The sequence below is a fragment of the Cavia porcellus genome, unplaced genomic scaffold (genome assembly GCF_034190915.1).
Source record: "Cavia porcellus strain 051 isolate PalLab524CR breed Dunkin Hartley unplaced genomic scaffold, mCavPor4.1 scaffold_23, whole genome shotgun sequence".
Classification (NCBI taxonomy): domain Eukaryota; kingdom Metazoa; phylum Chordata; class Mammalia; order Rodentia; family Caviidae; genus Cavia; species Cavia porcellus.
In genome coordinates this window covers 10,924,328-10,937,755 of record NW_026947506.1, presented here as the reverse complement: position 1 = coordinate 10,937,755, position 13,428 = coordinate 10,924,328, and the positions used below count along the sequence as shown (strand labels likewise).

Here is a 13,428-nt window from a genome sequence, read left to right as displayed (position 1 = left end):
TTCTCTAATAGTGTGTGTGTGTGTGTGTTACAGGGGATTGAATCCAAGGCTTCGCACTTGTGAGACAAGCACTCTACTAACTGTGTCATGGCCAACCTTTCCAGTATTCTTAACGTAGTCACACCTTAGTACTTGACTGCTTTGAAATTCCTTGAATTTGGTACTCCATGCATTTGAACACAAAAAATTTGTCCCAAGATGTGTCATTCTGTTATCATCCAAACTGGACTGATGTGTCGCAAAGCCAAAGAATGAAATCATGGACAAAGAGGCTGTTACGGGTAGTGTTAATTGGAAATAGAAGAGAGAAAGCTCCCAATAGTTGGGAAAGGTCTAGAAAAAGAGTTGTCAAGTGGGCTTTTAGTTTAGGGTCTCTTACATCAAAGAGATGGCGGGGTCCTTGGCCATAAAAGGTGAGGGTGGCTTATCCTCTTGAGTTTGGGTGTGGAAGTCCCTGCACTCAGACGACCTGTGGGGGAACAAAACACTCAGTGGCGGGCACTAATCACACATTCTGCGGCCAGACAGGAGTAGTGCTGTGTAATTAGGGAGAAGGGTGTCGGCTGCAAGGGTCCCCTCCCTGTGTTTGCCTTTCCACTCAGACTGAGCTGACTCCACCCCATGGCCCTGTCCTTTGCTGGCTGCCAGTGGAAAAGCCAAATAGCCAAACTACTGCTCACAGTTCGTTTGGCCCTGCGTGCACACACAGCTGGTGTGGCGTTGATGGCCGCTCACTGTCCTTTCTGGCCCAAACCCTTTGTTTGGTTCTCGTAGTTCGGCATTGGACACAGTTCCCAGAAATGACTGAGGTGCACCAAGGTGCCACTGGGTTTAGAGCTGTTGTCACCTAGTCTCACAGGACGTGGCTAAAGAGTTCCCTTCAGAAACTAGGCAAGTAAAATTTTAGCTAAAATATTATTTTTAACAACCACCACAGAGCTATGCAACTAAAATTTACATTCTAAACTAATTATAGCAGCCTTTTTTCCATTTCAGTGGAAAATACTCAACTACATTATTCAGTAATATGTAAGGCATCTTAACACCTGTGTTATAATTAAAGGAAGAGCAAGACTGCTGAGTTTTAATGCTCCTACTTAGTAGTTTTATGAACTTATTTAAATCTTCATTTCTCAAACTTTTTCCTATGTAGACTAAAGCTAGTATCAGTACTAAGCTAACAGGGTCACTCAGAATATACATAAAATGTGTTTTACACCAGTGTTGTTTTTATGTGTAGGTTTGATGCAACCGTGTGCATAATCACAACACAAAACTTACTATTAAATGCGATGCATGCTGGTATTTTCCGTTTTGTTGAAAAATCTTTAGTAGTGACCCATTCATGAGTCAGGGCTCACAGTAGTAAAATGCATTGCCTGCGTGATGAGATATGAATAGGAGGTGGTGGTGCTCAAACTATATGCTTGGTTCTGCTATCAAGCTTTGCTTCCACGATGAGTATGTAATAGAGTTAGTAAGGTCTGCCTTTATCAATAGTTTATATAGGCTTTTCTCCATGTGTTTAGTTCTGAATTTTCTTTTCCTAACAAGTAGGCCAGTAATAACTTAGAAGGAGAGGTGAAAGGGAAGTAAAAGGGTTTAACATGTGATATGTACATATCAGTTCTCCAAAATGAATGTAATTATTGTGTGGGAACATATACTGATTTAAAAAACGTAAAAATTGTTTAGAGACAGCCACGTGTGGTTGCACAAGCCTGTAACCCAGCAGTTGGGAGGCTGAGACAGGAAGATCACCATGAGCTCAAAGCCAGTGTGGGCTACAGAGTGCATTTTGGGCCACTCTAGACTACATAGCAAGACCCTATTTAAAAATAAATAAATAAGAAATTTCCCAGAGATTTACCTCTAAGATTATCTTCTCAGTAATGATATTCAAGTACTATAAATTCATAATTTTTAAATTTTTTCTCAACAGATAAACATTATTAAAATATTTTGTATTTCTTCTTTATATTCTCTAAACCTTTCCAGACTTATAGGAAATTTGTTGCTGTGTAATACAGTGGAAAGAATTGTGTGATCTAATGTTGAAATCATCTGCCAGAGGACTTTGGATATAAAAATGTTTTCTTAATGTGTTTTCCAGATGTCTGTGACCTTTTTAAATGGCCCCCCCACACACAATGCTTAATTTAAGGCTTCTAGATTGGTGAAGTTGAGCAATAGAAATTATTTTTTTTTTAATTTTATTTTGAAAGTATAAAACAGGACAAGTCAGAATAAAGCCAACTAAGATCGTACAGTGATATTGGTACAGAACTTCACAGCAGGTTACCAGGATAACAGTAATAGGTATCACAGTATATTTTGTTATCTTTATAATAGTTGTTCTTTCAATCACGTATATCTAAATGAGATGAAAGGTAGAACACTATGGAACTTATCAAAACAGAATATTGAATAGAGCAGTACCATTAATCAGAAAAGAGCAAAACAGTAATAAAAATATTTGCCTTCAAAGAAATGGTAGAAGGAAGTCCCCCTTATTTGCTATGGTCAGCCTCCCAAGAGAGGCTCAGATTTCTGGTTCCCATTTGCTAATGGGCAGGGGTGGAGGGAGAAGGAGGATAGGGGAAGTGGGATATTTGACTATAGGCCATGCAGGTTCACTATTGCTTAGGAGGGAGGCAGGATGGTCATTTGTTGGTCCTCAGTTCCAACATGGCATGGATCTCAGGAGACACTGCTGGTTCTCTCCCTGGAAGGGCTGCAGTCTGCCACACTGCCTCCGCTTACCAGGGAGAGGAGGTGCTGGCTTGGCTTCCCAGAGTCCTAAGTTCCAACATGGCATGCATCTCAGGACACACTGCTAGTTCTCCCCCTGGAAGGGCTGCAGTCTGCCCCCCTGCCTCCGCTTACCAGGGAGGGGAGGTGCTTGCTTGAGCAATAGAAATTATTGGAGTGGTATATTTAAATTGAATAAATTAGAAGAAACTATCATGAAAAAAGCTATTTAGCACTATAATAGAAACAATATGTCAAAATTCAATTCCTCATGGTATGTTAATTGAAATACTGTGTTAATAGTTACAAGCTATTAAAATAATTTAAAAACACTAGAATCTGTATAACAAACTGTTGAATATAGTTTTAGTATTTCTTTGATTTCTTTCTCCTCTTTGCAGGAGGTTAGGGTATGTATAAATGCTATTGGTTAAAACTGTTGTACCTAACACTTTAGTAGTTTGAAAAGAATTTTTATTGATGATTTATACTGCTATCAACTGACTGCTCAATTATATCAGCACTTCTTGTGGTACTGTCCGTAGAGCAGTCACATAGCTACATTTGTTAAAGCTGCCAGCTGTTTGGTGTACTTCAGGAAACAAAATTCTGATTGATTCTGATCTGTTTCTTGCAGAAAAGTCTCCATTCACATCATGGATTTTAGAGACCAGATTGCTGCGTTCCTGGAGATCATGGTAACAAATAAGGAAGTGTGCTTAATTTCTTATTTCTGCAAGTAGTCATGACTATGGAACAAAGAAATTTTTTTAGCTATAGCAAAATTAATTTTGGTCCCTTTTATGGAAATGCTGACTTTGTTTCAAAATCTTGATAGCTTTTTGCTTAAGGTATGATCAAGCAAAGAGCTTATCAGGCTAGGCAAACGCTCCTTGCTGAGGATGTCTAGAAGAGGCTCCGCCCTTCCTGCCCGGGCCCACTGGCTGCTGCTGGGTCTGGCTCTGCTCTGCAGCCTGGTGCTGTTCCTGTATCTTCTGGAATGTGCCCCCCAGACCGACGGAAATGCATCTCTTCCCGGGGTTGTCGGGGAAAGTTACGGTAAAGAGTATTATCAAGCCCTCTTACAGGAGCAGGAGGAACATTATCAAACCAGGGCAGCCAGTCTGAAACGCCAGATTGCCCAGTTAAAGCAAGAATTGCAAGAAATGAGTGAGAAGATGAGGTCACTGCAGGAGAGAAGGAACCTAGGGGCAAACAGCATAGGCTACCACAGCAACGGCGAGCAGGCCCCTGGCGACCTCCTGGAGTTCCTCCACTCCCAGATCGACAAGGCCGAAGTCAGCGAGGGAGCCAAACTGCCCAGTGAGTACGGAGTGGTCCCCTTCGAGAGCTTTACCTTAACGAAAGTTTTTCAGCTGGAAATGGGACTCACCCGCCATCCCGAAGAAAAGCCGGTTAGAAAAGACAAGCGAGACGAATTGGTAGAAGTTATTGAAGCTGGATTGGAAGTCCTTAATAATCCTGATGAAGAGGACGAGCAGGAAGATGAGGAGGGTCCCCTTGGAGAGAAACTGATATTTAATGAAAATGACTTCGTAGAAGGTAATATGAAAAATGTATTGGTCAGTGGTCTGTAGCAGGGTAGTATGCTGGTATTTATGCTTACCTGCCAGTCATGAACAAAGTATTAAAAGAGTGTTTTACCCTCTTCCTTTCCATGAAGAATTCTAAGTAGAGTTTTGTAAAAGGTTGTAATGAAATCATAATAAAAATAGAAGCCAGGACCAGGAAGTCTATGCCTCTGAGAATCCCCAGCCTTCAAGGTAGAAGGGCCCTTGTGGGCTGGGAGGTGTTTGCGTAGGATTTGCATTCCTGTCTTATCGCTTCTCCTTGCTCCTTGTCATGTTCTTAAAAATGTATGAACTAAGGCTCAAAATTTGAGAACTATTTGATAAGGAAAGAGAAAAGCTAACTAGCAGACTTGCGGTTGTTTTCCATTTTGGACTGGAGAGAAGGAGGGGCCAGAACATCAATGGGGCACACACAGCTCTGGGGTTGGGGTGGTTGGAAAGGTAAGGAGTGGCGTATTTTCCTATACAGATAGTGGAAGGGGCATGGCACCTGTAAGAAAGGACCTGATTCAGAGGTCAAGGAGCGCTGCCATAAATTTAAGATATTTGTTGATTGTTGTAAATAAATAATTCTAAATTCCTACTCATCTCTATTGTAGTATCTGCTGGACTTTTACTGTCTGGTTTTCTGTTTTTGTTTTTGGTACCAGGAAATGAACTGAGAACCTCACGTTTGCCAGGCGGGCACTGTGCCACTGAGCTGTATCCCCGGCCCTTCCTGCTAGACCTTTAATGAAAGGCTTAAAACCATTTCGGATATAAATTCTTTCTTTAAAATCCTCTGATTCTATAAACAGCCTGCACATGTAGCTTTTCCTTATGTTTTTGCTTTCTTTTCCACTCCAAGTCATCCTGGCTATTCTTGTATCACATAGACCCTTGTGGCCTTTGAAGCTGGCAGGCAGGGCGTCCTGCTGGGTGGGGACCTTCCAGCTGTCTTCTCCCTGTGGACTCCTCTACTGTCACTTCCTCCCATGTGTCATAGGTTATTCTAATGACCTGTCTGCAGACTCAGCCTGTTGCCTTCTCACTCCCTAGCTTCTGGCAGAATTGAAAGCTGCAGAGGAAGTGAGTTAGGAACAGTGCGATGTCTTCACAGCTCTGCTTGGGAGGAGGAAGCCTGTTTCACATTCTCCGGCTTCTGCTTAGCTTCCTCTTGGCTTCGTACTCTCAGGGTTCTCTCTGGAGTCACTCCTTGGAGTCACTGCTGGCAGCCACTGAGCAATGCCTGCCCCTGCTAGGCCGTGGCACAGATGTCACTTCAGGAAGCTGCCGAGCCCTGGTTGAGATGGCAGTGCTTCCTCTGCTTTGTCACGCTGCCCTACACCCTCCCATCCTGGTGGAGGTGTGTGGTCTGCACACTTCCTGCTTTGTCTTCTGCGGGACTGTAGGCCTCAAGGCTTGGGCAATCTGTCTGTCCGCTGCTTTATTTATTCCCAGATAGTGACTGAGTGGCATATACATCTGTAAGTCTAATCTGTTTCCTGACTATCACACTTGGAACTCAGGCTGCCCAGGTTGGGTGTGGTGGACTCACCTATAATCCCAGCACTTTGGAGACTGAGGCAGGAGGATTTCTGCAAGTTTGAGGCCAGCCTGAACTATGCCATGGGACTCACAAAAAAAAAAAAAAAAAAAAAAGAAAGAAAGAAAGAAAAAGAGCAACATAAAACAGACTCCCCAGGGGCTGGGGATTTAGCTCAGTGGCATAAGCACCTGCCCTGCAAGCAGGCGGTCGTGGATTCAATCCCCGGTACTGGAAAAAAAGAAGAAAAAAAAAAAAATACTCCCCAGTGTCCCTGCATGCTTTTCTCCTAAAGGCAACTGGACTCACTGTGTTAAAATTGGTACTAACTTTCTTTGACTTAGCTCAGTGAAAAAAATGTGTATGCACACAAACATGTGCCCCACACAGTTTTTACTGTTTCCCTTTCTTATCTCGCACCACTCTTTCATCAGTGCTGACCCTGTGGTCTTAGAGGTTGTCAGTGACCTCTGTGAAGGCTCTGATTCACTTCTGTGAGCCAAAACAAGCAATACAAGTCGAGACTCTTGCACTCAGAATTTAATACTGCTAACAGTTTATTTTTCATATGGTTACTGTGCTGGTAGACTTGGGTATGATGAAAGTCATATGTGAAAAGGAATAATTGCAGTGGTCCCTGTGTTCACAGACACTCGTTTGTGAACAGTCTGGTTTGGAAACAAGTCTTTTGCAAAATTTGTTTTTGTTTGCAAACTGTGTGTGGTGACTACAGCCGTCTTTCCCGCTTGACCATCTCTTCCCAATCGTGAACTGAGATACCACTGTATCCTTTGGAGCATATTTTATGAGTTGAATAATAAATAATAGAGCAGAAAACCTGTTTTTATCACTACTTTTAAAGGAATGGTTGTGCTGATTATACTGCAGGAATATTTTCATAATAGAAACTGTGCAGGTTTGGCTTCAGACTTTAATCTTTAAGGAAAGCCTGTGTTCCTGTTGAGTTTGGCTTGGCGCTTGGCTTCACACTCCACTAACGTGGACACATCTTCGTTCCAAACTCTTTACTTTAGGTTACTATCGCACCGAGAGAGATAAAGGCACTCAGTATGAGCTCTTTTTCAAGAAGGCAGAGCTGATGGAGTACAGGCACGTGACACTCTTCCGGCCTTTCGGGCCGCTCATGAAGGTGAAGAGCGAAGCGGTTGACATCAGCAGGGCCACCATCAACATCATCGTGCCCCTGGCGCAGAGAACAGAAGCGTTCACGCAGTTCATGCAGAACTTCAGGTAGCTCTCAGGTGCTGAGGGCTTGGCTGAGTTTTTCTGGAAAAGCACGTCTTATGCTGCTTTGTCTGACTTATCTTCAATAACTATGATTACTTAGGATTATGGAATAATCTTATGGGCTTTTTCAAGTAGCTTTATTTTTTTAACTTTTTTTCTTTAAGGAGCATATAGTGTCTTAACAATTTGAACTGTAAATTAAAAGTGGCAAGTATTAGAAATTAAATTTAATGACCTTTATAATTGTGTGTGAAGTCATGTTAGGTCCCGTTGGAATTTTTAAAATTACTTTTATTAATGCATAACTGCACTCAATAAAATCATATATTTTAAGGGTGTTTTAAGGATAGTAAGTATTTTCATGACTTTTGACAGATACATACGCTTGTAAACTACATCCAAATCAAAGTCATCTCCCATGAAAATCTTAAAAATAAGATTGAAATAAATTTAAAAATATAAATATTGAACTCAAGTGGGAGTTTATTCCACCTTATGAAGTAGAGTATTTCTATTCTTTTTCTTTGGTCATTAAATTTGGCATTTTAGAATGCTGAAATGTTAATAACTACACATTGAAATAGCAATTTTAAAAAATACTGCTTATTTTTAAGTTAACATTTCTATGCTTTAGTAACTTTAATATGCTACTTTAGCGCTTTGTAATCCTAACCTTTATTCTTACATTAAAAATATATTTAACCATGTACTGTAGCAAAATATCTAGGAGTTGTACTTATGAATGATGGACTTATGAATGAAATAGCTCTCCTGAGCCGAGGAGACTTGAGTGCCCTCCTGGCAAGCACAAGGTCCTGAATTCAATTCCCGGTACTAAAAAAAAAGAAAGAAAGAACTAGCTCTCCTGAGAGCTGATTCCCCCAAGGCATTTTTCTTGGCATTGCCTTCAGAGGCTGTGTTTTTCTTTATGGCAAATATTCTTTTTCTTTTTCTTTTTTTTTTTTTTTGAGACAAGGTCTCACTATGTAGTTCAGGCTGGACTGGACTCACTGTGTAGCCCAGGGTGGCCTTGAAGTTGTGGCGATCCTCCTACCTCAGCCTCCCAAGCACTGGGATTACAGATGTGCACCACACCTGGTTTACAGTAGATACTCTTTTTTTGTGTGTGCCAGGGACCTTGCTCTTGACCTTGCTCTTGCCAGTCAGACACATACACTGCTGAGCTAAATGCCTTCCCCCTACAGTAGATATTCTTAATCATAATGATATAATTTTTGAAATTAGCCAATTTGAGGACAAAATAACTGTTGATACAGAACTTGAATATTTATTTAGTTTTCAACTAATTGAATGTACTTCCTTGGATATTTTATAATCTGATTCTAAAACCAGTCCCAAAACAGAAGTTCCAAAAGCGTGCTGCAGTTGCAGCCTTCCGAGGTGCCCCGGCGTCGATCCCATGGTCCACTGTGATTGAGCAGCTCCATCAGCAGCGCCTCACTGACTTTCTTGTTAGTGTCACGTGTTTGCAGAGTAAGTAGTATCTCATGTTTTCTTAAACTCTGTTTTTCACTTCCACTAGGGATGTTTGCATTCATCAGGACAAGAGGGTTCACCTCACAGTGGTGTACTTTGGTAAAGAAGGACTGTCTGAAGTCAAATCTATCCTAGAATCTGTCTCAAGGTTGGTGAGTCCTGTCCATAATGAAGTTCTTGATAGGTGTGCTTGGAAGAGTGAGCATTTCACACATGTAAAGCGCTCGTGCTTTTGGCTAGCTGCGGAGCATGGGGGTGTGGTGCAGAGCCCCTCAGCACAGCAGCGCTGTCCTCCCCTAGCTGCCCGATGGGCCCTGGCCCTGGTCGGGATGTTGTCCTCTAGGGCCACCCCCTCCTGGGCACTTGCTTCTCTCCTGTTCCTAGCTCTAAGCCTGGGCTTTGCTGTCCTCATCTCCTCTCTTCTCTTTTGCTCACTCTGTTTCTTCTCACCCCACGGACGATGTCCAGCTCACCGAGTGTCTAAGCCTCTGATTCTGCGGGGCGTCGCAGTGCTGTCCTCTCACAGTCGGCCCTCACGGAGCGGTGGTTGGGTCACTAAGCAGCCGCTGGGTACCTATGGGTAGTAGGTACTCGGAGTTTGAAGGGGTCAGTGTGTCATTTTTCTCTGTTTAGCTTCTCAGCTGCTTTCTCTAAATTAAAGGCCCAAAGGTACAGCCCAACTTGCAAATTTACCCTTTTCTCTATTATCCTAGATTGCTTTTTGACAGGATGCCCTAGCCAGCACTTTCTTTTTAAATGTTGTTACACTTGAAAAATGCAAATAACCCGCAAACATGAAACAACAGCAGCGTGCAGGCTGCTTGTCCACCCGAGCCAGAGCAGCGCTGCCGCGCTATGCCCTTCCCACGCTCTTTTGCTTTCCCTTGCTGGTGCCATCACTGAGCGCCAGACTGGCCACTGCTTGTCTCTCGCCACTCACTAACATGTCGAGCCCACCTTCTGTGTCCCAGGTACACTTTGTGGGGGCCAAGCCCCTTTGGGGCACCTGTGAACCTTTGGGATCCTCTCAGCACCAAAGCACACAGCGCACCTACCCTCTTCCCCTTCCACAGCTGCCCCCGGTGGCCCCTTCCAGCTCAGAGCCAGGCCATTCTCCTCCCCACCACTCACCGCCACGCCAAGCCCACCTTCTTTGTCCAGGTACACTTTGCAGGGGGCCAGGGCCCCACAGGGGCACCTGCGAGCCTTGGGACCCTCTCAGTACCAAAGCGCACAGCGCACCCACCCCCTGCCCTGGGTGGCGCCTTCCAGCTCAGCCAGGCCGTTCTCAGGGCACCTCAGCCTGACACCCAAGAGCTGAGTGCTCCTCACGTGTCGTCTGAAGCGTTCCTTCCTACTTGCATCTGTCGCTTCCCCTAACCTTCTCCCCCTCGCTACATTTCTTCCCTTGCTCTCTTCCCTCCTTATTGCCAAGTATGGGTGCTTGCCCTGGTACTCCGCAGGCATCCCTGCCTTCAGGATGCCTCTGCAGCAGGTGGTGGACTCTCACTTTGAGCTGCTTGAGGAAGGGCAGGACTGAAGCATCTGGGGTGCCTCTCAGAACGGAGGGACAGTTGCAGGCAAGCTCAGAGAAGATCAGGGCAGCCTTGGTGTCTCAGCGCTGGGACCCGAGGGGCAGATGCTGTCTGTCACAGTTCTCACACCATCCGTTCTCTGCATGTTGACTTCCTTCTCCTGTTGCAGATTGGCTTCTTCCACATGCTGAGGGATGTGGCTGTTGGCGGCTCTGGGCTCACACTTCTCAGCTTTGCCGTCACAGAGGAAAGCGCTTTCTCCCTCCAGTTGAGCTCCAGTTGAGAAGCTCCCAGGAAAGGACATTTTCCCTCTTGAGCCAGTCACTGGCCAGGTGGGGTGGGGGTGCGACTGGCCTCACTTGAGCCTGATCCCCACTCCCAGGGGTGGGTGGAGTGTGGGTGGTCTGCAATCAGGTTTCCAGGCAGTGCTGCGCAGTGGAACAGTGATGGGCAGTTTCCCCCAAAGAAAGGAGAGGGTTCTGAGTCGGAAGGTGAGGAGAGCAGTCCCAGGCCCCTGGAGCAGCTTGATTGTGCCTTCGTCTCCAGCACACCCTGCACTGTGGAAAGAACAGTGGTTCCCATGTTCTCACTGGGTCTCGATGCCTCCTGGGACAGTGGCTGTTCAGCTCAGTGGGAGGGCACGGAGGGCTCAGTCTACCCTCAGCCCCACACCCTCGGCCCCAGTCGGGGAGCAGGGGTGGAGACTGCTCTCTGCTCCTAACATGTTGCCAGGGGGAGCTGACTCTGAGGTGGAAGCCTGCTTGTGAGACCACTTTCCCAGCAGCAGACCCCGCCAGCCCTTCGGACCCATGTTCCACAGCCTTGAAGAAGGCACTTCTCACTCTGACTCCTGGAATTCCCATCTTGGGGTCCTTTTGTTCCATTGAAGGGTCCTCTGTTACCACCTGACTTGTCTGATCCCTAAATGCTTCCTCTAAGACGCTTTCTACTTTCTCTGCTTTGAAGAGTAATTACTGAGAAGGGTTTCGACACAAGGCACGGCTCATATTCCACTTCTGGTGTCTTCTCTGACTGCTCTAGACATAGCCATCTGTCCCGAGAACTGCTGCTCACTCGTTCATTCAGCAGAAAGGCACTGAACTCCAACTCTGCAAGGTCACTTTGCATAGTAGTGGGCAAGACAGACGCCTGCTGTGTGGAGGGAGACATGTACACAACACGTCTGGGATGCGGAGGAGATCAGCCAGGGCAGCCACTGCCTGTGCAGCCAGAGCATGTGCAGAGGCCAGGGTGCAAGGGGAGCGTGTGTGTGTGCTTGGTGTGTGACACGCAGGGGTTCACAGACACGGGTTTGCTTCGCCATGCGTGGTGTTGGTCATCTCCTGAGTAGGTGTTTTAGGGCTTGGGGGAAGCGGCCACTTAGCAGCACCTGTTCAGCCTCACACCCCCAGAATGCCTGACCCCTGTCCTGCAGGCACTGAGTGAGCCTTAGTCCCTGGCGGCCATGGATCAGGGAAGCCGGCGCTTGGCCTGTCCTGAGAGAGTGAGAACCAGCACCGTGGAAAGTCTGTAGCATGAACCAAGTTCGTAAGCTCGAGCTCTGTGGACAGGAGAGCGTTGTGACTGGGACTCATCATGTGTTGTATGTGCTTTCCTCATAGTGAGTCTAACTTTCACAACTACACCTTGGTGTCACTGAACGAAGAATTTAATCGTGGACGAGGACTAAATGTGGGTGCCCGAGCTTGGGACAAGGGCGAGGTCTTGATGTTTTTCTGTGATGTTGATATATATTTCTCAGCCGAGTTCCTTAACAGCTGCCGGTTAAATGCTGAGCCAGGTGCGTACACCGTGAGCGGGTGAGCGGAGTGTGGACTGAGGATGGTGTTGGCATGTCTCATGTTTTGAATCACGTCAGTCTGAGGGGAAGGGAGTTGAAGTAAGCCCTGGGATGGCTTTTTGTAAGTGGGACTAAGTATTATTTAACTGGAAAACTCAGTAAGTTGAAGATTTGCCCCTCTGTGATTTATGTCCTTTGTTCTCATGGAGCCAAATTCCAGTGCCTACATTGGAAGCCAAGTAAACAAATGTGAGAGAACAGAAGTCTAATAGCTGATGAGAAGGAAACAACTGGGGGGACAGAAAAAGAGCCACCCAGGTGGTGTGGAGAGGTGCGAGTCTGGGGAGGGGAGGGAGTCTGTGCACGTGCGCTTTCACACCCACACGGGCATACGCACCTATGTATACTCTATGTAGTCTTCAGACTGTACCTATCGGGGTTGTTGTGCTGTGCTTTATGCTGCAGGTATTTTTTGAAAATTAATGAGCAAATAACAGTTTTATAAATCAACTTTTATTTTAAATGTTGAAAGTTTTATGTATTAAGAAGTCTCAGTACACATAAGCTCAGGCACATTGTACAACTTGACTGTAGACAGTAATAATGTGCCAGGTGCTTGACAGTGACTAAGAGAAGTAGATTTGAATACCCTTAACACTAAAAAAGTGAGTTGTGAGGTGAGGGGTATGTTAATTTGCATGATTTAATCATCATACAGGCTTGCATATATCAAAACATTGGATGTATAAATATATACAATTTTTATGAAAACAGTAATTTTAGGCCTGCCATGGTGGTGCACACTGTAATTCTAGCACTTGAGGGGCTGAGGCAATCCAAATTTGAGACCAACCTAGGGTACAAAGTGAGCTCAAGATCAGCCTGAACTGTATAGTGAATCCCCGTCTCAGAAAGACCAAAAAAAAAAAAAAAAAAAAGGTTTTTTTTTTTTTTTGTCTTTTTCATTTTTATCAGTACCAGGGATCGAACTCACGACTGCCTGCTTGCAAGGCAGGCACTTATGCCGCTGAGCTAAACCCCCAGCCCCATAAAAATGGTTTTTTAAATGAAAGGATTCATGGCATATTTTTCTGCATAGAATTCATCATCTCACACACAGCCTAATGACCTTGGCTAGCGAGAGCTGTCCAGAGTTTTCTGAGAGCCTGATGAGTAAGTGTTTGTCTGGTTTGTTCTTGTTACTCCAGACAGCATGAAATTCAGAATACAGAGGTTGAAGGAGGCACACTTGCCCAGTGTAAAAGGCATTTTTATATCCAGAAATAGCTTTGCCTCTGGGAAGTTGTGTCTTCCTGGCCCTAAATGGCTTTGAAGAAAGTGGCCTGGCATCAGCTGGGCTCTGGTGGTAAGAAGGCTGCCTGTCACACTCAGGCCCTGAGCAGCTGGCACTTCCAGCTGCCAGGCCTGCCAACGACCTCTCCTGTGGCAAGTGGCCAGGTACCCTTAACCTGGAGGCTC

General features: G+C 45.2%; 1 protein-coding gene across 4 annotated transcripts in view; it reads left to right on the top strand.

The window, feature by feature from the left end:
• Positions 1-13,428, top strand: part of Csgalnact2 (chondroitin sulfate N-acetylgalactosaminyltransferase 2) — a 37,707-nt gene that overhangs the window by 7,654 nt on the left and 16,625 nt on the right. The window contains exons 2-5 of one of the 4 annotated variants that reach the window (XR_010042138.1): positions 3,389-4,314; positions 6,903-7,119; positions 8,660-8,761; positions 11,771-12,280. Coding sequence is in view for 3 of the 4 variants with exons in the window: in XM_003466110.5 (XP_003466158.1) it covers positions 3,654-4,314; positions 6,903-7,119; positions 8,660-8,761; positions 11,771-11,949 (1,159 nt within the window). In the remaining variant the exon portion in view is untranslated. Of the gene's footprint in view, positions 1-3,388; positions 4,315-6,902; positions 7,120-8,659; positions 8,762-10,317; positions 10,475-11,770; positions 12,281-13,428 lie in introns of those variants that run through there. The other 3 variants (XM_003466110.5, XM_023563471.2, XM_063233572.1) reach the window with 3 other exon arrangements.